Source organism: Dermacentor silvarum, chromosome 9 (genome assembly GCF_013339745.2).
Source record: "Dermacentor silvarum isolate Dsil-2018 chromosome 9, BIME_Dsil_1.4, whole genome shotgun sequence".
Classification (NCBI taxonomy): Eukaryota; Metazoa; Arthropoda; class Arachnida; order Ixodida; family Ixodidae; genus Dermacentor; species Dermacentor silvarum.
Window position 1 is genome coordinate 22722836 of NC_051162.1, and position 21443 is coordinate 22744278.

General features: G+C 46.7%; 1 protein-coding gene across 1 annotated transcript in view; it reads left to right on the forward strand.

Annotated features, from left to right (window-relative positions):
* LOC119465156 (uncharacterized) overlaps positions 1-21443 on the forward strand; it is a 109474-nt gene that overhangs the window by 45783 nt on the left and 42248 nt on the right. Inside the window, exons 2-3 of the mRNA XM_037725956.2 lie at positions 1002-1115; positions 14730-14814. Coding sequence (XP_037581884.1) covers positions 1002-1115; positions 14730-14814 — 199 coding nt within the window. The remainder of the gene's footprint in view (positions 1-1001; positions 1116-14729; positions 14815-21443) is intronic.

Here is a 21443-nt window from a genome sequence, read left to right on the forward strand (position 1 = left end):
TGGATAGTTGACATCTGAAGGAGACAGACCAGCTGGATTGCAATATGACCTAATTTCAGCTTCTGGAAACTACTTAAAATGTCATTTGTGCTAGTGCTTCCCCTAGGTGACAATAGATCAGGTGTTGAACTAAAGTTTAGAGAGGTCAAGTCCGTTGTACTTCATATATTATATATACATTCATAGCATGGTTATTGCTTATTTGTTTCTTCACTTTTTTCCTCAAAGTGAAGATTGCGTAACTTTATGGAATACATTGTGTTGAAATAGCCTACGTCGTGTTCAAATTTCACATCCTCTCCACTTTAGATCTAAGTATATTTCCACTGTCACTATCTTTTGTAAATACTATAAATACTGTAAAACAATATTTAGGGCTTAAGTAACTAAATACGAGCGACTAGAAAATGCCATGCCTTAGTCGACCAGTAGATGTTTAAAGCATTTAAAAACGTTTTTAAGACATCCTCAAAACGTCCAGCAGAACGTTTTGTAGCCGTTTTCAAAACGTTCCCAAGATGTCTTGCAAGATGTCTTCTAGCCGTCTTTGAGACGTCTACAAGACGTCTTGTAAGACGTCTGATATCCCAAATTTGGCGGTGCATTAGACGGTCTTAGAGACGGCTACAAGACGTTTTAAGACGTCCGACAAAATCTTGGTAAGATGTCTTGAAGTATTTAAAATCTTGCCAAAACGTCTTCAAGACGTCTTGTAAACGTTTAAAAGGGTTTTCAAGACGTCTTACTTATCTTGTCAAGACGTCTTGAAGACGGCTTCTAGACCAAAGTGTGTTCAGTGGGTATGTATGGGATCACTATAAGTGTATTTGTCCGAACCGTTGAAATTGCTAATAATAATGGCTTGACAGGGTTATGCGCTGACCAATACCTCTATGTAGTTCATGCTCCAGCGAATGTGCAATTCATTACGCAGCTTAACAGTTGATGAGCTCAAGGGTTTGGCGCCTACTTTAGCCGCGTGGTACTTACTTCTCTTACAGACCATATATTCCACCTTCGTCGCCATTGCCTCGTGGTAGCCATCGATGACTCCAATGGCCTCCTGCTCCCTTTCTGCACAACACTGGAGCTCATCTTCCGGAAGGGACTCCAAGGTATTTATTGCTAACCAGGCTTCGTCTTATGACTCTTATTGACGCGAAGCATTCTTTTCCTTTATCGCGAACTTCACGCCTGTGGCCTGTCTGGGAAATATTGTTGTGCGGCCTATCAGTTTAGGATTGTATGTAATTATGTATGTATGTATGTATGTATGTATGTATGTATGTATGTATGTACGTACGTACGTACGTACGTACGTATGTATGTAGGTACGTATACATGCATGCATGTAGGTGTGTGTGTATGTATGTACAAAAACGAAATGTAGATAATATTGACGCATGCCTTTAGGCGCGCGCACTGCTCTATCAACACCGTCACTTGGGCAAGCAGCGTCGTTGTGTAAAGTTTTGTGTGCTTATTGTATTGCTTTCTTTTTCAGCTTCTCTCACAGCCTGCGTCGGTTTTGCGATGGCAGACGTCAAAGAACGTGTGCGCATAAAGTTTCGGACTCTCTTCGTTTCTTTCTTTCTATAATATCGTCGATCATATACTATTTTTGTACCGTAAGGACGCGTTCAAGTGTCCAAGCTATTGAATGATATGGTTCGAAGAAACGTCCACAGTCTGTAGAACTCAGCAGATCGGCTTTTGTATTACAACAACTCTAAGGTTGCGATACCAACGCAACCTTATACAACCCTCTGGACTCCCCATATCCTGCCCATCGCAACTTGTGATCTGTAAGCCTATTACGAACGCTTAAAGTGACCGACAACTAATTTTCATGGTGCCCTTTTTTTGGTGAATAGAAATCACATGCCGGTCAGAGTGTCTCATCATGAAGTGGTAACGCGGACAACACCGTGAACATGTATTATCAGAATGTAGTCGTTCACTGGAAGCATGCTGAAAACAGTACTAGGTCAGCGCGATAGCGATTATACGCCGGCATTGGTGGGAGGTAGACGACAAGTTCGGCCGTATCTGTGAGAAAGTAGTATATCATTTATCAAGCCGATATCCTGCGATGCATGTTTTCCGAGCTGTTGAATTACTTCTACAATAAGAGCTACGTGTTTTTGTGCGTTGCTGTCCAACCGGTTTGGTAATTAACCAGTCAAGAGTGTCTTTAGCCAAGACAAGTTCTTGAAAGTGAAACAACGCTTTCACAGGTGAGACGCAGTACAGCGTGTTGCTGTAGCCACGCGCGTGCTAATATTGTAGTGCTGCACCCAGTTGTGGCACAACTAGTTGATGGCATTTTGTATCTGACAGGGAGACCACGCTACTCTGAGTACTTACTCGCAAACTAACGCGCGTACAACAGCATGTGCACCGCTGTGCATTGTGGGACGTGTGTGCCGCTCGAAAGCGTGGGCTTTCTTTACTTCGTTATACCATTGTCCCTTAATAGCTTTTCTGGTCACGAAACTCCGCCGTCACTCTATTGGAGAGCTTCATATGTCGCATGAAGCCGCCGCGCTGCGGCGCCACCGCAGCTGAGAGGCCACCTTTCTCCGTATTAAACCCGGAGAGACTGCAGATGCGGCTGGCGTGGGCTGAAAGTTTGAACGCGTACTTTGTATTTGTGATTGATTTTTAGGTAAGATCCGAATTCTGGAATTTTACAATTGAAGTGGCACGTTCGCCTGACGGTGCCATTCAGGTGTTGTGTGCCGGGGGGCCGTTCCGGCTACAAAGGCACTACCGAAAAGGTATCGCTATCGCATGCTGAGTGTTCGTGAATACATCGAGAATTGGAAGCGAGCCATACCACGGCAAGAAACGGACGATTTCAGCTTCGAGTCCAAGCATGTGCGTGTATGCGCGAAATACTTTGATCCATCATCCATCTCCGTACGGGCGATTTCACGATAAACGGTGACGCCATATCGTTGTCGAAGGGCAAGCCGCGCCTCAGACCTACTGCCAGTCCTCGTGTTTTCGACGGCCTGTGTGTGTGTGTATGTGTGTGTGAGTGTGTTTGCGCGCGTGTGTGATTATAGTTTAAACAATAACATAATTGTCACCTCTTACCATGATTGCACTGTCGGTGTGGTGATATTTATAGACGGCAAATTATTCGCATAACCACTTCCTTTGAGTTCTTTCCTATGGATTTTGCATGCTGATAGCAACAGCTATTGACAATTCTAACGTTTGCTTAAAGTTGCTACCTCAGTGCTGCGCGACTTACATAAGGCCACGCCACAGATGTAATTTTGTTTCCTGAAGCAAAGTAGGCTTCTAGCCGTGATAAATGGGACATTAGGAACTTAGTGCAGCTGGAAAAACAAGATGCCAGTTTTCTGTGTCAATACAACTTTCAGATCGTGTTTGAGCTCTACACTACAGCAGTGCTAAGTGAAAGCGAAAATTCAATGTTATTTCTCGTAAGAATTTTCGCGAGTTAGAACGGCTACATTTGGGGGCTTCAAAGAAAGCTCTCGATTCAAATACTATTACGCGTCGCCGTTCGCCAAGGAGGTATGGTACTGAGTGCAACGGACCGTCAATCCTCGTCACTCTGCTTGTGCGAGTTAGAGATTACCGCAGTGCTGAGTCAGTAGGGCATAATAATTCGTTTGGGTTTTCATAGCGTATATCGACAACGAAAATCGCGTTTGAAAACTTTGTCGCACATTTGGAATAATACGCACGAAAACTAGCAAAGCTTGCGATACACGAAAATTAAAATACTTCGCTTCAAGCAAGCGTTTCATTCACGGCTACGATCTGCCGATGTACCTGTTCCAAACTAATTCTGACGTCATAGAAAATTTTATGTTACGTGCGAATAGAATCTGTCACCATAGTCTGAACGGCTCGAGTGCAATCGGAATTCAGTAACAGCACATGACCTTGAGCTCAGGTTGTCGTTTACTGGCAATGTCACGCAGCTAATGTACTATTATTTGTAAAGCGCATAAAGTCGCTTAAATGTTTTTAATCGAAGCCGGTTGGGCCAACTAACGACAGATTTTCCAGTAAGCAGAATTCTATGCGCGTCGTCTGCTGACGCACGGAGCCGCCAGCTGACTTTGAGATTGTTAACATTTTGTACGCGCCTTGATTTCGGTTAGAAAACAGTCTCAGATGTTCAAGTTTGGATACTGTAACTGGCTACGACAAAATAGAATGTAAGTAAAAACGAAAAGAAGCTGGGCTTTCGGCCGCAACGCGACCAGAGCAGAAAAAAATGCCAGCCGATCCACGAAGTGACTGCTGATGATGGAACGAAGCTCCTTGGACGTTTACGGCTGCTGCTCGAGCTTTCGCTTCGGGGTCTTGCTGCCGTTGCCGGCGTGCTGCTGCTTCTCGTGCTCGTAGCTCGGGCTTAGCTTCGCGGCGTTTCCGTTGCGCTGCCGCATCTCGTTTTCGAAGTGTAGGATCAGTCACGACGTTTGCGCTTACGTTCGCGCTCCTCCATACTGCAGTGCTAAGTGTCGCGACAGCGGCGCCGGCGCAACACCTGCGCGCGGTCGGTATGCGCGCTGCATGCGCTCTGCGAACGGTTCTGCGCATGACGTCGTGCGCTTGCTCGGAGAGGGGTTTCGGAGCGGCGCCGGCGCAGCGAAACACCTGTGCCCGGTGGGGAGCTACGACGACGACGGCGGCAACGGACATCCCAAAAAATACGCTCGGCTAGGGGGCCTTTCTTTTACTATGGCGCACCTAGCGGCAGGCGACGGCTCTATACTAAACTGAGGCGGGAGTTTCGCGACCAGAAAAAGCTATTAGGGACTCTGGTTATACGCATGGAATAAAGCACAAGCGTCTAATAATATACGAACAGTAATTTTAAGCAATAAGTATACCGTACTTAATGACACCTGACTTACGTACATTAATTTCATAGACTACATCCAGAGTACCAAGGTTTCAATCCCAGGCCACGTTGCTTAGTGGTTTCAGAGACTTTCCTTGTGAAGTTAAAATTATAATTCCTGCTTAAATGGCAAACAGCGTGATAGATTCCATCACTAAATATCATGGTCATTTCATTTCCATCAAAATCTCACAACACATTCTGGCCAGCTGTCAGTACTTTTAAAAGAAAGCGTTTTCAAGACGCGTAGGAGAGAAACAAGAAGACTACGTAAACCTTCAAGATCATCAGCTTGCAAGAGACCCAGAACACGTTGAACAGTTCATCAAGCGTTGGGATAACTCGATTGCAGTAGTTTGAAGGCACCTAATTTTTTAGAGTGTTCTAGAAATATGCGAATTAAACATACAACTCTGGTTAACTATCCGTGTTCCTGGTACTTTCACACAAACGCACAAAGCCAAACAAAGCTTATGAAAAATGTACTGCCCTTCTAATCTAAATGTAGAAACAATAAGCCAAGAAAAATGCAAGTGGTTGAAAAGACATTGCGGAAAATGTGTATTTGGCTTCCACCGGCGGCTACGTGGTTCTTCGTGCGCTTGAGGTGGCTTTGAGTGAATTGAGAGAAGTGTAAAATAGAAGTCTGCTACAATTCAGTAAGAATGACTCGTGCGACATAGAGAAATGGGTCGAATGAAAGAACAAATAGCGTCCTGTGTGTTGTGAAAACAATTTGTGCAAAGCGCTTTTGCCAGTTTGTCTCTAAGAGTCATAAATCATATCACAGAAGCCTAGCTGAACTGTCAACATGCAGGATGCAACTTTTTCGCTTCTACGCACCCGGAAATAGCGGTTCAAAACAAGGGGCTCTTTGCAAACCACAATGAAGTCAATGTCTTAACGTGCAACATAAAGCTACGATTATCATTTTGAACAAATGGGTGTTCTAATGTTGATGAAGCTAAGTTATGTCACCGAAACGTGGTATTCATGAAACTTGGCATTTCAAAGCCACCTGAGCTCTTTCATCAGGGGAATAAACGATGGATGGCGGCTGGGTGAAGCCTTTTAAAACTTCGTGATAATAAGGGAGGGTGGAGAGTTTCGCTGTGGATGGTAAAGCTTTTTATTGCGATAACAATTGTATGGACACTCCAAGCGTATTTTTGCCGTCGCCGTGATATTCCGTGTAAAGTCCAATGGCGATAAAAACTTCGCCGCGCGCCGTACGCCGTGTGTGCGAGTGAAAGCGTGCGAAGGTGAGCCAGCAACCGCGACCTAATGGCGCGCAAGCGAGAGAGGAAAGTGGCCGGAAGCGCGCGGTCTCCGTTCGAGCGCGAGGCACGGGGAGGAGTCGACAGAGACGGGGGCGCGCGCCCTGCTCCCGCGGCTCACGGAGCTGCCACGCGGGCGCCGTATCTTGAAAGCGATCTGCGATGTGGCTGAAGTGTGCGCCCGCGGGGGCCACGTGACATTACGCGAATATTTACATCTTCATACGGCCGATAAAACTACCATCCTTACTTCGTATAGCTGTCTACTAATTTGCTATCGCAATCGATGCTTCGCCTTTTGGGTGAAACTGCGACTTTTTTTCCTATGCTTGATCGGCGAAGAAACCGATAGGACAGGAAATGGGCAGGCGGACAAGGGTTGGTGGCACTGGCACTGAAAACAGCAGGGTATTACTGCGATTGCGTTTAGGGCCCCGTGTCACAGATAATCCGGCGTCGGCAACCGGCGTGTGATTGCGGGTGGAGGAAAAAATCATCCAACCACATCGACCGCGTAGGCCCTCCACGTGGTGCAAGGTTTTGGTGAACAGAAATTAAATTTCTCACAGTGAAATCCTTCAGAAAAATGGTAAAGTACGACTTTACCATTCGGCGTCGGATTCGCCATTGGATTCTTTACCAATCGGCGTTGGATTGTAATTTGAATGTACGAGAAAACCTAATTCTGCTACGCGGAAACTGAAACATTTCTACCAGACCTGCGCGCGTCGGGGCAATAGCAAACAATTAATAAAATAATAAAAAAGGTGCTATGGCCTTCACATTTTAATATAAGACCACTTATATTGCCCTTGGAAAAACGTCTTTCCAGCAATGCATTTCAGTTTAAAAGTGAAGCCGACTTTAAGGGGATCGGTGTAAGCTTGGTCTTTGTAAGCTGGCTTTCCCACGTTCAGTGGTCTAGTGAATGAAGTCTACTTGCCGTATGCGAACGATGCGATGCGAACGGGTCCGGATAACGCTATCGCGTTCTACTCTTAACGGCGAAGCTTAAGCGTCCTCCAAGCTTTTTTTCCTGTACCGCTTCAGATTACAGTGGTTAATAAATGGCTTATCATACATGCATACATTCCCGTCGTCGCATGTGCGAGCTGGTAATCTTCACAAAGAAGAGGGAGGAATACGTGGCGTAGCGCATTTCGATGGCAAACGGTGCTAGCGCGACAGAGGGGTGACTATTCTAACGAAAGAGACGTTGGGAAGCGGTGATTTAGGTGTTAAATACGTTTTGGGAGAAGAGGTTACAGTAGAATGTACGTAAATCTCACAAGAATCTGCCTTCGAGACACCGAAATCAGCAAGAATAATGCGGCAAAGGCTCCAATAGTTTTGAGGCAGTGGCTATGTAACAACTGCAAAAGCGATATGGCTAGCTTCACTGGTGGCGTTGAGGAAATTTGACGGCCTGTCCCGATGTGGTCCGAGGTTCGGTTCCCTTTGGCAACTTTTTGCCTTCGTAGATTTCTTTCTGTTTCTTTTTTCTCTCTTTTTTTCTACACTCTCTGACGGGGCAAAAACATTTGCGCGTCTCAGATCTGATAATGGCAAATGAAAGCAAACAACGCTTCCTCGTGACCTCTCGACAGCCAGATCTAATGCACCGTCGGGTCATACGTATAAGTACATTTATTGCACTGGTTCTGCAACACCATTTATTCCGGTTATTTATATGTGCTGTGTAGTGCATGTATAAAGGGCACAAGAAGATAACTTGTGATGACGCACTACTTCCTGTCGTCTAGCTTTGTCAAATGTAAGTGGCAAAAAGGCTTTCGCCACACCGGGCAAACTGTCACAGACAAAAAAAAAGAAAACAAGAAGCCATGGAAATAACAAACGTTTAGTGAATTGTATCCCACCCAGGTACCCAGCGTAGCAATTGGAGATTTTACCACAACGCTACCAAAATGACCGACTTGCGTTACTTTCTGTACTAGTAATATTAGTACTCACTGCAAAATGATCAACTTTGTGCCGCATGATATTTTGTTAATTTCGGCGATGTTTGTATCTTTGCATGCGCAAGTTGGAATACGCTAGCGCAAGACAGGGGTAATTGGAGATTGCAGGGAGAGGCCTTCATCCTGCAGTGGACATAAAATATAGGCTGCTGATGATGACGATGATGATCTATGTTCTACGTTAACCTTTAATTTATAACGTATTGAACACAAGCAGCCAGTGCATGTTTCATAAGTCCTCAGCCGTGTTGGGAATCATTACTAAAGACGTGAATTACTGTCTATATATTGTCGACCTCGTTTGCGCAGAACCCCATCTATACAGCACTCACTTCTTTAAGTAGATGAAGCAGCATCAAGTAGAAGTGTTTAAATTATACTCGCATGGCCAAAATGTTTTTAAACGTATGCACAACCACGACGCCTTCATCATCATCATCACCCTATTTTTATGTCCACTGCAGGATGAAGGCCTCTCCCTGTGATCTCCAGTTACCCCGGTCTTGCGCTAGCTCATTCCAATTTCTACCTGCAAATTTGCTTAGTTCATCACCTTACCTAGTTTTCTGCCGTCCTCGACTGCGCTCCAATCCGTTCTCTTGGCACCCATTCTATAACTCTAATCGGTTATCGGTTCTAGCTAGTTGGTTCCGTCGGTTATCTACCCTACGCATTACATGGCCCGACCAGCTCCACTCTTTTCTCTTAGGGTCAATTAGAATATTGGTTATCTCCGTTTGCTCTCTAATCCAAACCGCTCTCTCTGTCTCTTAACGTTAGGCCTAACAATTTAACCATGACGCCTCACTGACGCCTTAATCGCTCTAACCATTAAATGCGAAGCATTTATTAGCAGACATTTGCCACTTTAACAGTATCTATCTATCTATCTATCTATCTATCTATCTATCCATCTATCTATTTATGTGTCTATCTATCCATCTATCTATCTACCTATCTATCTATCTAGCCGCCTACGTCTTGGTGCTCTCATGGTCTTATCGTTAACTTCGTATTTACCAAAATTGGCATACTATGACAAGAGTGTATGACGAACGTATATGATAGGTCATGAGATGAATATCATGACATGTGTCATGAAGGTCATGAAACAGCTGCCTACGTTTTGGTGCTCTCATGGTCGTTCCGTTAAGTTGGTAGGTACCAAAATTGGCATTGTATGATAACAGTGTATTGCGAACATAAATGATAGGTCATGACATGAATGTCATGACATGCGTGTCATGTAGGTCATGACAATGACCCAGCGAAAAAGATGAACACTCCAAAACCACTCAAATGGGTTCTGACGTGGGTACTAAGTGAAGGAAACACTAAAAGATGGTGGTAGAAGTCATAGTCATGAGTATGACTCAGCAAAAATGACAATGACTCAGCGAAAAAAGATTAACACTCAAATGGTTTCTGACGTAGGTACAAAGTGAAGGAAACACTAAAGCATGGTGGTAGAAGTCATAGTCATGAGCTGCTGAGCACGAGGTCGCGGGATCGAATCCCGGCCACGGCGGCCGCATTTCGATGGGGGCGAAATGCGAAAACACCTGCGTACTTAGATTTAGGTGCACGTTAAAGAACCCCAGGTGGTCCAAATTTCCGGAGTCCCCCACTACGGCGTGCCTCATAGTCAGATCGTGGTTTTGGCACGTAAAACCCCATAATTTAATTAAATAACTCCGCAAAAATGACAATGACTCAGCGAAAAAAGACTCTCAGAAACCACTGAAATAGGTTCTGACGTGGGTACTAAGTGAAGGAAATGGGTAAAGGATGGTGGTAGAAGTCATAGTCCTGAGCATGACTCGGCAAAAATGACAATGACTCAGCGACGAAATATTAACACTCAAAAACCAATCAAGTGGGTTCTGACGTGGGTACTAAGTGAAGGAAAAGGCTACAGGTCAATGATTGAAGTCATAGTTATGAGCATGGTTAAGGCTTTTCCCTTAAGGTCTCCTAGGCATTGCTTAAGGGACTCCTGATGGCTCATGACGTGAATGCCATGACGTGCGTGTCATGTAGGTCATGAAAAACCCGCGTACGTCTTGGTACTCTCATGGTCGTTTCGTTACCTTGGTAGGCTCCCCGCACACTGCTTCGCATAACATCGATTCCCACAGGGCGTGGGATCTACCTGCTTTTCTTTCTTTAGCGGGCTACTTAGCGGTATGAATAAAGCAGTTTCCCGAGGAAGCATCAAGAAACAACTGCATTAAGAGACAAAGCAAACAGCCCGAAAGGGTCCCTCGCGCCTGTTCGCCAACGAAAACTGAAGGTGACTTGAAGGGTGGTCAGTGGATGCAATTGAACGGAAAAGAGTTGCGCTTCTCTGCTTTTGTTAGTTAACAATTCTTTTAATTTGTGGATCGCAGTTACGGCTTCAACATTTTCGTAATTGTAAAATGCAGCAACACGCTCGTATTTCTACTAATCACATAGTGGATTGGTAGCGACGCGTAATTGTAGCATTCCTGTGTTTGCAATATACAGATGTTGTAATACCCCCGTATTCTATAGAACGCTCCTCCTCTCGGCACTCCACCTCGACTCGAGAAATTGGATGATAGTGGCACCCCCCGACAAAAGTAGTCACTGCGCTTCTTTGACAGCGCAGCGCATTTATTTAGAAGCGCCGTGTCCTCTTCAGACAAAAGTTTCGCCCGAAAGGCAAAGCATCGATTGCGATGGCAAATTGGTGGACAAATATACGAAATAAGAATAGTAGTTTTATTGGCTGTATAAACTCGTAAACATAGGTATCCTAACTCAATGAACAAGCATGGTGTGACGCGCGCACAAGCAAACATGAACACATTTTACTCGATGACCGCGGAAACAAGTTGTAAGAACGCTAGAGTGAGGAAGCGCGGCAGCGAGCAAATTGTCCTTCGTGCTGCGTCTCGCATCAACGTGAACTAAGCCGCGAAAACACAGCGCACGGTGGGCTGTGTCCCCGACGCAGATACGCAGATGTCTTTGAAGATACAGTGGCCCGAGCGGCCGCCGGGGCCAACCGGAGTAGAACGCGCCGCCCCTCCCTATCCTTCCCACGGAGCCTTGCGACCCGGGTGCGCGTCGTCGTGCCTAAATATATGTGTGTGCATCAACACAGCTTGCATTTTCCGAAGTCCTTGTAATTTACAGTAAAACGGCTCTTTCCAACCTGTTCTGCCCACTTTGAAGACTATGTAAGAAGCCAACCAGCAGTTGGTATCATGTCCATCCTGAAGTTTATGACCTACGGCGCGTGAAATGGTAACATCCATCTCCACAAATAATCCGAAAGCTTGGTTCACACTTGGATGCTTCATTGTTCGGCATCTTCGCGCAGCCGTTCAAGATACCTATATATATATATATATATATATATATATATATATATATTACATCCTGACTGAGCAAATTTCAGTTCAGGTTCTTGAATTGCCGCAGAGGTGTTCGCGGCAAGTCTGCCCGAGAGCTAGCTCCGCAGTGAATCGTATTCCAATGTCACCACAATGACATCCCTTTTTACACCATGCTTGTCGTAGTTAGTTCGAAATCATCGCGTAAAACAGGAAAATGCCGCAAGTGAGGAACCCTTTCCGCAGCGAGCTTGTGACAACTTAAAGGCTCAGAAACAACTAGCGCACATATTCATTACACTTTATTAAATATCAATATAGGAGGTTGCACTCTATACAAAACAACATAAAAGTGGCATCCTTGACAGTTATTGTTCGACCACCTTTGTTTAAGCTGTAGCATCGTACCTTTTAACACGAAAGTGTTTTATGCCGGGGTCCACCAAGACTTCACTGACGTATTTCCGTCACGGAAATACGTCACACGAACATACACGAACATAATACAAAGAAAGAAACCAGAAGAAAAAGTTCCACAAACATGCAAAATTTGGAAATCGAACCCACGACCTCTCGGTCCGCGACGATAGATCGCCGAGCGTTTAACCCATTGCGCAGAGTAATGAGGTAGCAGTGTGAGGCATGTTCTCAATGGGATTATATCCGCATTGCAGAGAGCTACACAGACGCGCCTTATATATCTAACACTCCTCCGTGTACCCGCGCTCTTGCTCGGGGCGGTGCCGCTGCCTACGAGCAGAAAAGAGAAGTACTGCATTATGACACTAACGCGCACCGACAGTGAACGCTTCGGTGGTCTCAGCACTACGACGCCTCGATGCCAGCATTCGAAGGGACGCTGGCATCAAGAAGCACTACCAACGCGTTCTCGCAGAAGCACTACTAGGTGGCGTTCACCGTACTCAGCACAGCGGAGCGTGGCCTCCGCAATTAGCTCTGAAAATGTTTCCGAAGTTGATCGCGGAGGCTGCAATTACGACGCGCTGTACGCGCTGATTTGACTCGGTGACGATTCAGTTACGTGCTTTGTCTTGCGCGTTGTATTAGTGTGTCAGTTACGTGCTTCGTCTTTCGCGTTGTGCTAGCGTGTGCAGCGTAGTGCAGCTTCCATATGCACGACGGTTGCTCATGGTCATCGACGTTGGTAGTCGTGATGGAGGAGACGTGCCACCAGGCGTCAGCGTGGGTGCATCAACGCCTAAGGGCGCTTTAGCCACAAAACACCAATAGACATTATATATCAATGTGCAATAAACATTACACTACTTCTGTGAAGACACGTTTCACTTTCGTGTTCTATACCGATTCCTATATAAGAGGGATCAACCACATTTTTTTGCCATTCGGTCATTTCAAAGCAAGCATGCTTAAAAGTGAAATAGAGAGAACTTTTTCAGGTGAGAAAAACACAGACGTCAACTGGAGGAGCTTTGTCACTGGCCTGCTACACTGTATAGTGGAAAGGGAAAGGAGAAGGAGATAGGTTTGAGAACAACGACGATAGTGTATAGTGAAATATGCACACGTGCGATATGCTCTAAACCAACATGAGTAACGCCTGTGCATTGTGGCGTGGGCGAAGTGTGTGCTCACAGCATGTGTACATATAGCATGCTTACAAATAATTTCCTGTAACTTCGGGTATAGAGTAATGAGGTAGCAGTGTGAGGCATGTTCTCAATGGATTATATCCGCATTGCTCGGGAACTATAATTTGGCGTGCAGGAGCGCAGAAGGTAGGTGAAGTGCGGTTTTGTGGGCAGAGCTTGTCCTGAATTCTTAGGTTACCAGACGCTATATTGAGTTAAAATACATCTGGTATTGCGAACAAGCGCATGTCAGAACATTTCATGAAAATGAAGAAATAAGTAACTTGCGCAGAAATGTGGCCGCCCTTTGTACACATCTGTCACGCTGTCCTGCATAGCCTGTATTTTATAGACACCTTCAATATTTAAAAATTGGCGAAAGCTTGGACTAGGCCGCGCAAAGCTCAAGACACAGCGAAACTGGCCGATTGATTGCGTCTCTTGGTTGTAGCTAGGTTATCTCTCTCTCTTTCTTTCTCTCGCTTTCGGAGCGAAGCGAATTGCCCCCCTACCCTCCTCGAAGTACGTTGTGCTTGGGCTTGTGCGCAAACATTATCGTGGATTTACTTTGAAATGAACAACGAGCAAATCTGCATATGAAATCTAATACGGAACCCGGCAGTAAGGGTCCCTCGAGGTGAATGAGCAGAATTGGTAAACTTCACTAATACACTGCTCTTTCTCGGTCCATCCCTTGGCGCACTTTTCCACTGATATTTTTGTAAGCCACGCATGTGCTCACCAACTCGAATTTCTCTTTTGCCTAATGACTATTTCTGATATTTCTCGTATTTACCTGCGAATTTTCAATGAAACGTACCGTCCGTCAGTGAGATGAACCAGCGTTAATCTCTCAGGGGAGTTTAGCTTGTTATGTGGTGAAGAACAGCGATCTCTTAGGGATGAAATGCCGACTTGATCTTTCAGCGAGAGAGAGAAAGCTCTTTACTGGAATGCAAGAAATTATGCAAGAGTATGTTACAGCCGTCTTCATGTTACTCTGCAGACATTTTGAGAATCCACTGGCTCCTAAATTTTACATGTGCGTGTTTGGCGTGAGTTATCATCGCACCGACGCATTCGAGCTGCACTCCTTTCAGACTCTGCGGCAATCACCCACTTCGACGTCACATCACTAAAACTAGAGCACGCATGTTCACCTTGTTTAATGTGCTAGGCAGTGCGGCCTGGGATAATTTTCAGTCTTGATAGCTTCGATGGCAACGCGGTGCTCTAAAGCTGTGGGAATCGGAAGAGCGAGAGTTATTGCCTGTTATTTCACCATGTTACGTGCCTTCTGGGGATATAGTACCTAAGGTTGATTCCAAGGTTCACTGTGCTATAGGTAAGCTACGAGACATTGTAGTAGTATAAGCCGATCATTCACCTATGGCATACCTCTGAATCAATAGCTCCATTTCTGTGCTTTTTCCGGCGACGCTGAAATCAAGCTTTATCTTCGTTGTAGTGTCTTGGTGCCACTACTCTTCGAAAACTATGTGTCTCAGTTTAAGGTATAAGAATAAATTATTGAAAACAGCTTAGACAGTACGTGGCTTCGAAAAATTCCCCTGATTATCATTGTTTTTTTTTTTACTTTTCAGTGCAAAAGAATACTCCACTTGGCAGCTTGCGCCGAGACTACTGGAATGTATTTTTCTCCATGCTGCACTTGAAGAAACAGGACAAGTGAGTAATATTAGTATGTGTGTTCTATTAGTTATGTTATCTGTCCTTCTAAGAGCTAATCGAAAAAGTTTGGTGATATGCAATTCTTCAGTCCTGTTCTGCTGCTCTGATTCCGTTGAACTTGTGGTGAAGAAAGACGATGAAATACGTTAAAGTTGCACTGCTCCGTTTTTATTGCACCTGTGCCATTGTCGTTAGTCTCGTCCCTTTGTTACGTCCAGCAAATGAGAAATAATTCCATTTCTCCTACCCCATTATCGAAATACATCATTATGACTCACGTCGCTGGCACACAGGCCCGCGCGCAGGTAGGCACGCATCACACACATATGAAATGCTCTGTGCACTTCCTTTGCGCATGGATGTTATTCTGCGCCTTACGACAAAAACCCTAAAGCCGTCTAGCCAATACTCCTACTCACCATTTCGTATAATGAATGGTCGCAGTCACATTTTTGATAGTGCTACAGATGTTTGGGTACCAGGTGATCCGTAGTCACTGTTGAGAGGTTACTGTAACTATAGCTATTACAGAGAATGAAGAGTGGATATTTTTGAACGTCGTTTGTTGGACGTTTTCAAGCAATTTTACTTGGAAAATGATTCAAACTATATGAACCGTAAAATGGTATATATATATATATATATATATATATATATATATATATATATATATACAGGGTGTCCCAGCTATCACGCAGCACGATTTAAAAAAAAGAGGAACGGCGTTACGCGAAACAAACCTAGTGCGTATTGTTTCCAGTACAGTGCAGTAGCCGCCAGTATTTGTTTCGTTACGGAGATTTAATTAATTAATTGTAATTAATTATCTAACTGGAGAAGTACTGTCCTAATTATCAAAGTGTCAATGAGAAAGTTGTACAGCAACATGAAAAACTCCCGATACAGCTCTCTGTTGCTCAATATGTGCTACATAAAATTGTTTTTCCGAGCATGAAAGAAGCCCGCGAATACACGCAAAGTGCCTCGAGCGGCCAGTCGTGCGGCAATTCTGCGTGTATTCGCGGGCTTATTTCAAACTCAGAAAAATACTTTTATGTAGCACGTATCGAGCAACAGAAAGCTGTATCGGGAGTTTTCATGTTGCCCTACAACTTTCTCATTGACACTTTGATAATTAGGACAGTACTTCTCGAGTTAGATAATTAATTACAAAAATAATTAAACCTTAGTAACGATAAAATTACTGGCGGCTACTCCACTGTACTAGAAACAATACGCACTAGGTTGGCTTCGCGTAACGCCGTTCCTGTTTTTTTAAATCGTCGTGCGTGATAGCTGGGACACCCTATATATATTGTCGCAAGATGCGAAAAACGGCACACAGAACGACGGTGGTGCGACAGCAAACACAGGCTCTATATTGAAGGCCCAGCAATAATTGTCCGCGCCAACTTTAACTTCTTCGGCGAGAGAGATGCTTGCGCTCGTGTCCATCCCTTCATTGTCTTCTTTAGTCGTGACATTGCCTCCCTTCTAAGAAAGCATCGTCCCGATGCTTTATCGTGACGACGCCAGGATCTTTCCACGCGTACGCTGCAGTGATTTCATTCGGACAAATAAGGCTTCATCCGGACGACGTGCACAATCTCCGGTGTATGCCGTCGACGCCTTGAGGAATGTGGACTATCGGAAACGACTTCATAGTTGACATCAGAGAGACGTCGTATGACTTTATACGGACCGAAGTACCGCCGCAGTAGTTTCTCTGAAAGGCCACGATGGCGAACGGGAGTCCAGACCCAAACTCTCTCTCCAGGCTCGTAGGAGACTCTTCGGTGGCGAAGGTTATAGCGCCCTGCATCGTACTCCTGCTGCCGACGAATACGTATGCGTGCAAGTTGTCGGGCTTCTTCAGCACGCTGAGTGATGTAGTCAGCATCAGTTTCGACGCCATCGCATCCATGTTCATGCGGCAACATTGCGTCGAGCATGGTTGTGACATCGCGACCGTGGAGAAGGCGGAACGGTGTCATCCTCGTTGTTTCCTGCTGAGCCGTATTGTATGCAAAGGTGACATATGGCAATATCTCGTCCCAGTTTTTATGCTCCACATCAACATACATGCAAAGCATATCCGCAAGTGTCTTATTGAGGCGCTCCGTGAGTCCGTTCGTTTGCGGATGGTACGCCGTTGCCTGCCGATGAGATGTGCCACTAAGTCTTAAAACTGTGCCCAATAGCTCGGCTGTGAATGCAGTTCCTCTGTCAGTTATTAATACTGTGGGGGCGCCATGTCTCAGTACAACATTCTCTATAAAAAATCGAGCTGCTTCACTGGCCGTTCCCCGCGGCAGGGCTTTGGTTTCGGCGTAGCGCGTTAGATAGTCCGTGGCTACGATAATCCATCGGTGTCCCGTAGCAGAAGTTGGAAATGGGCCTAGCAGATCCATTCCGACTTGTGCAAATGGAGTTCTGGGTACTTCGATGGGATGGAGGAAGCCTGCTGGTTTGACGGCTGGCACTTTCCGCCGTTGGCAATCAAGGCATGTACGGACGTACTGTTGAACGGTCGCCGTCAATCTTGGCCAGTAATACTTTTGTCTCACTCTGTAAAGCGTTCGTGTGAAGCCCAAATGGCCGGATGTTGCTTCATCATGGCATGCCTGCAATATTTCATTCCTGAGAGATGGTGGGACGACGAGCAAGTAGGGGCTGCCGTTCGGAGAAAAGTTCACTTTATAGAGGACGTCGTTGCGTAAGCAAAACGATGGAACTCCTCTTCCAAAGCGTTTTGGCAGAGTGGAAGTGCGACCCTCCAGGAAGCTAATAATGGGCTCCAATTCTGGGTCTTCGCGTTGCTGCTGTGCAAGCGTAGTCGTGTTGACAACGGCAACAAACGCTGTAGCGTCGTCATCTTCTGTACTTGCAGGTTCGAATGGGGCACGAGAAAGGCAGTCGGCGTCCGTATGCCGCTTTCCTGACTTGTACACAATAGTCATGTCGAACTCTTGAAGTTTAAGGCTCCAGCGTGCCAATCGTCCTGATGGGTCTTTTAAGTTCGTCAGCCAGCAAAGTGAGTGGTGGTCACTGACGACAGCAAACGAGCGGCCGTACAAATATGGGCGAAATTTGATCACCGCCCAAACCACCGCAAGACACTCTTTTTCTGTGGTGGAATAATTTTCCTCTGTGCGGGAAAGGCTTCTACTTGCATAAGCTATTACTTTTTCAGCGCCGTCTTGCCACTGCACAAGTACAGCTCCTAAGCCGATATTGCTGGCATCGGTGTGAACTGCTGTCGGGGCGTCTTCATCGAAGTGTCCCAGGACCGGTGGATTTTGAAGGCGTTGCCGTAGCTCGTCGAATGCTTTCTGCTGATCTTCATCCCATACGAATGCTACGTCTTCTCTGGTGAGGCGTGTCAACGGCGACGCAATGCGTGAAAAGTTCTGAATAAAACGCCGGTAATATGCGCATAAGCCTAAAAAGCGTCTCACTGCCTTTTTGTCGGATGGCACAGGAAAATGTTCAACGGCAGCTATCTTTTCCGGATCAGGCCGTACCCCATCATTACTGACAACATGGCCTAGAAAAAGAAGCTCTTCGAAGCCAAAATGGCATTTTTCCGGCTTAAGCGTGAGACCGGCGGACCGTATGGCTTGAAAAACAGCACGTAGTCGCCTCAAGTGCTCGTCAAATGTCGCAGAGAATACAATCACATCGTCTAGATATACTAAGCACGTTTGCCACTTGAGTCCTGATAAAACGGTGTCCATTAGCCGCTGAAATGTTGCCGGCGCGGAGCACAAGCCGAAGGGAAGTACCCTAAATTCATAGAGGCCATCAGGTGTCACGAATGCTGTTTTCTCGCGGTCTCTTTCATCTACTTCTATTTGCCAATAGCCGCTCCTTAGATCCATCGACGAGAAATAGCGTGCATGCCGTAGTCTATCAAGAGAATCGTCTATGCGGGGTAGCGGGTAAACGTCCTTCTTAGTGACCTGGTTGAGTTTGCGGTAGTCGACGCAGAAGCGCAAGCTGCCATCCTTCTTCTTGACTAACACTACCGGGGATGCCCAAGGACTTTTCGACGGCTGGATAATGTCATCTTGGAGCATTTTCTGTACCTGGTTTTCTATCGCTTCGCGTTCTCGCGCTGCCACCCGGTATGGGTTTTGCCGTATCGGTCTGGCCGTTTCGTCTGTAATAATTCGATGTTTGGTCAGTGGCGTCTGGCCAACTTTGGACGTCGAAGAGAAACAGTTCCGAAACTCATCAATAAGCTCGAGGAGTCTTTCTTTCTGTTTAGGTAGCAAACTTGGGCCGACATCAACGGATAGAGACACGTTCGGCAGACCGGGGGAATCGTCTTGTTCAACAGTCATGCAGTCGGTAACCTCATTCAGCTCTTCCACGTACGCGACTGCCATACCTCTTGTAAGATGCCGGCGTTCAGGACTAAAGTTTGTTAGTAGGACGTCCGTCTGTCCGCGAGTGATGTCAACTACACCTCTTGCAACTGATACGCCATGACTAAACAGCAGACCAGGAATTTGTTCGGCGATCATGCTGGAGCACCTTGGCGAGTCGCATGTTACAGGCACAAGAGCGCTTGAGTGCGGAGGGATGGTCACATCGTCTTCGAAGATACGTAAATGCTCACGTCGCTGATCAACACAGGGTACGGCCAAATCTGCATTCATCCAAAACGTGACCGACCTGTCCGGAATGTTTATAATAGCGCCGTATTCGTGCAGAAAATCCATTCCCAGTATCACGTCTCTGCAGCACTCCAGCAATATAACGAAAGTTGCAACAAACGTCGAGTTACCAATATCAATTCTGGCTGTGCATTTGCCTGTAGGGATCATCAATTGACCTCCCGCCGTTCTTATGTGGGGACCAGTCCATGACGTCTTGACTTTATTAAGGTTATCGGAGAGTTTCTGGCTAATTATTGAGAAATCGGCCCCAGTATCTACTAACGCGGTTACTGGGTGTCCGTCTATGAAAACAGCGAGGTCGGCACTTACGACTTCCCTTGGGGTCGGCAGAGGCATATTGTCCGATTGCACAGATAGTGTTGGGGGTGTTGAAGCATTTTGACGGTCGGCAACCTCCCCCCCAAAGGTCGCTTCTGTTAGTTTCCCCGACGAGGGCTTGGGGACCTGCCGCCCCTGACTACATCGGCGTAACTGCGACCTTGCGGCGAAGAGCTCGGTGCAGGTGACGGAGAGCGGGTTCGACGAGTGAACGGATGTCCTTGTGGAGCAACATCGTCACCGTAGCGCCTGTTTTCGAAGCGAACTCGAGGAAAGGTGGGTGGAAAGCTCTGGTATCCGGGGTCACGATACGGGCAAAAGCGGTAAACGTGGCCGGCTTCTCCACAATGAAAGCACAAAGGACGGCGGTCGACGGTGCGCCACATTTCCGTCCTGCGAACAAATGGTCGACTTGTGGGCGTCCTCTGCGGCCAAGCTGTAGTTGTCTGCGGAGGGAAGTAGGCCGATGTTTCCACAGGTACACTAGGTTGCGTGGTCAGTGGCTGCGCGTTGTACGGCGGGGATGCCGGCTCGTTGAAAGCACGAGCCATTGGTTGTGAGTTGTAGGCTGCTGCTGGAGGAGGACGATGAACAGCCGATGCGTAGTTCAGAGACCGTTGGTCTGGTAGGGATTCGGGCAACGAGAATGCCTGCCTGATTTCTTGTCGCACAACCTCTGCTACAGAAGCCCCGACTGACTCCTGCGGGGTCACAAGGAGGTTGCGAATCTCTTCACGAACAACCTCCCGGATGAGCTCACGAAGCTCATTGCCGGCAGCCAGAGCAGAAACGTTGCTCGAGGCGTTGCCTGGGCGATCGAAGGGTCGGCAACGTTGTTGCAGTGCTCGTTCGATGGACGTAGCTTCCGAGATGAATTCCGCAACGGTTGTCGGTGGGTTGCGAAGAAGACCGGCGAAAAGTTGTTCCTTGACGCCTCGCATCAGATGGCGGATTTTCTTTGCTTCCGGCATCTCTGGGTCAGCGCGGCGGAACAGGCGTGTCATGTCCTCCGCAAACATGGCGACGCTCTCATTCGGTTTCTGGATGCGCAACTCGATTAGTTGGTGGGCAGAATCGCGACGATCGTTGTTTGCGAAGGTGGTGGAAATCTGCTGTCGAAACTCATTCCAGGAAGTCAGTGTGGCTTCCCGGTTCTCGTACCACGTACGAGCGCTGTCCGCCAGAGCGAAGTAGACGCGTGAGAGTTTTTCTTCTGCAGTCCACCGATTCGCCTTGGCGACTCGCTCGTATTGCGCGAGCCAATCTTCGACGTCCTCGTAAACATCACCATGGAATGTCTCGGGAGTCTGAGGATGCTGCAGAGTCACCTGAGAAGGTCCTGCTGTTGCCATATCGTTAGGTAGAGGTCCGGTTGGTGGGGAGTTGTCCAAGAAGATTACCTCCGGGCTGAGGCCCCGCAGTCGGCGACTGTAGCGGTGGACAGGAGTGTCCACTGGAGGAACTGGTTGCGGGTTAGAACTGGGCGTTGCACTCCGCACAGGAGTTCCGGGCATCAGAGAGTACCCAGCACCTCCACCAGTGTCGCAAGATGCGAAAAACGGCACACAGAACGACGGTGGTGCGACAGCAAACACAGGCTCTATATTGAAGGCCCAGCAATAA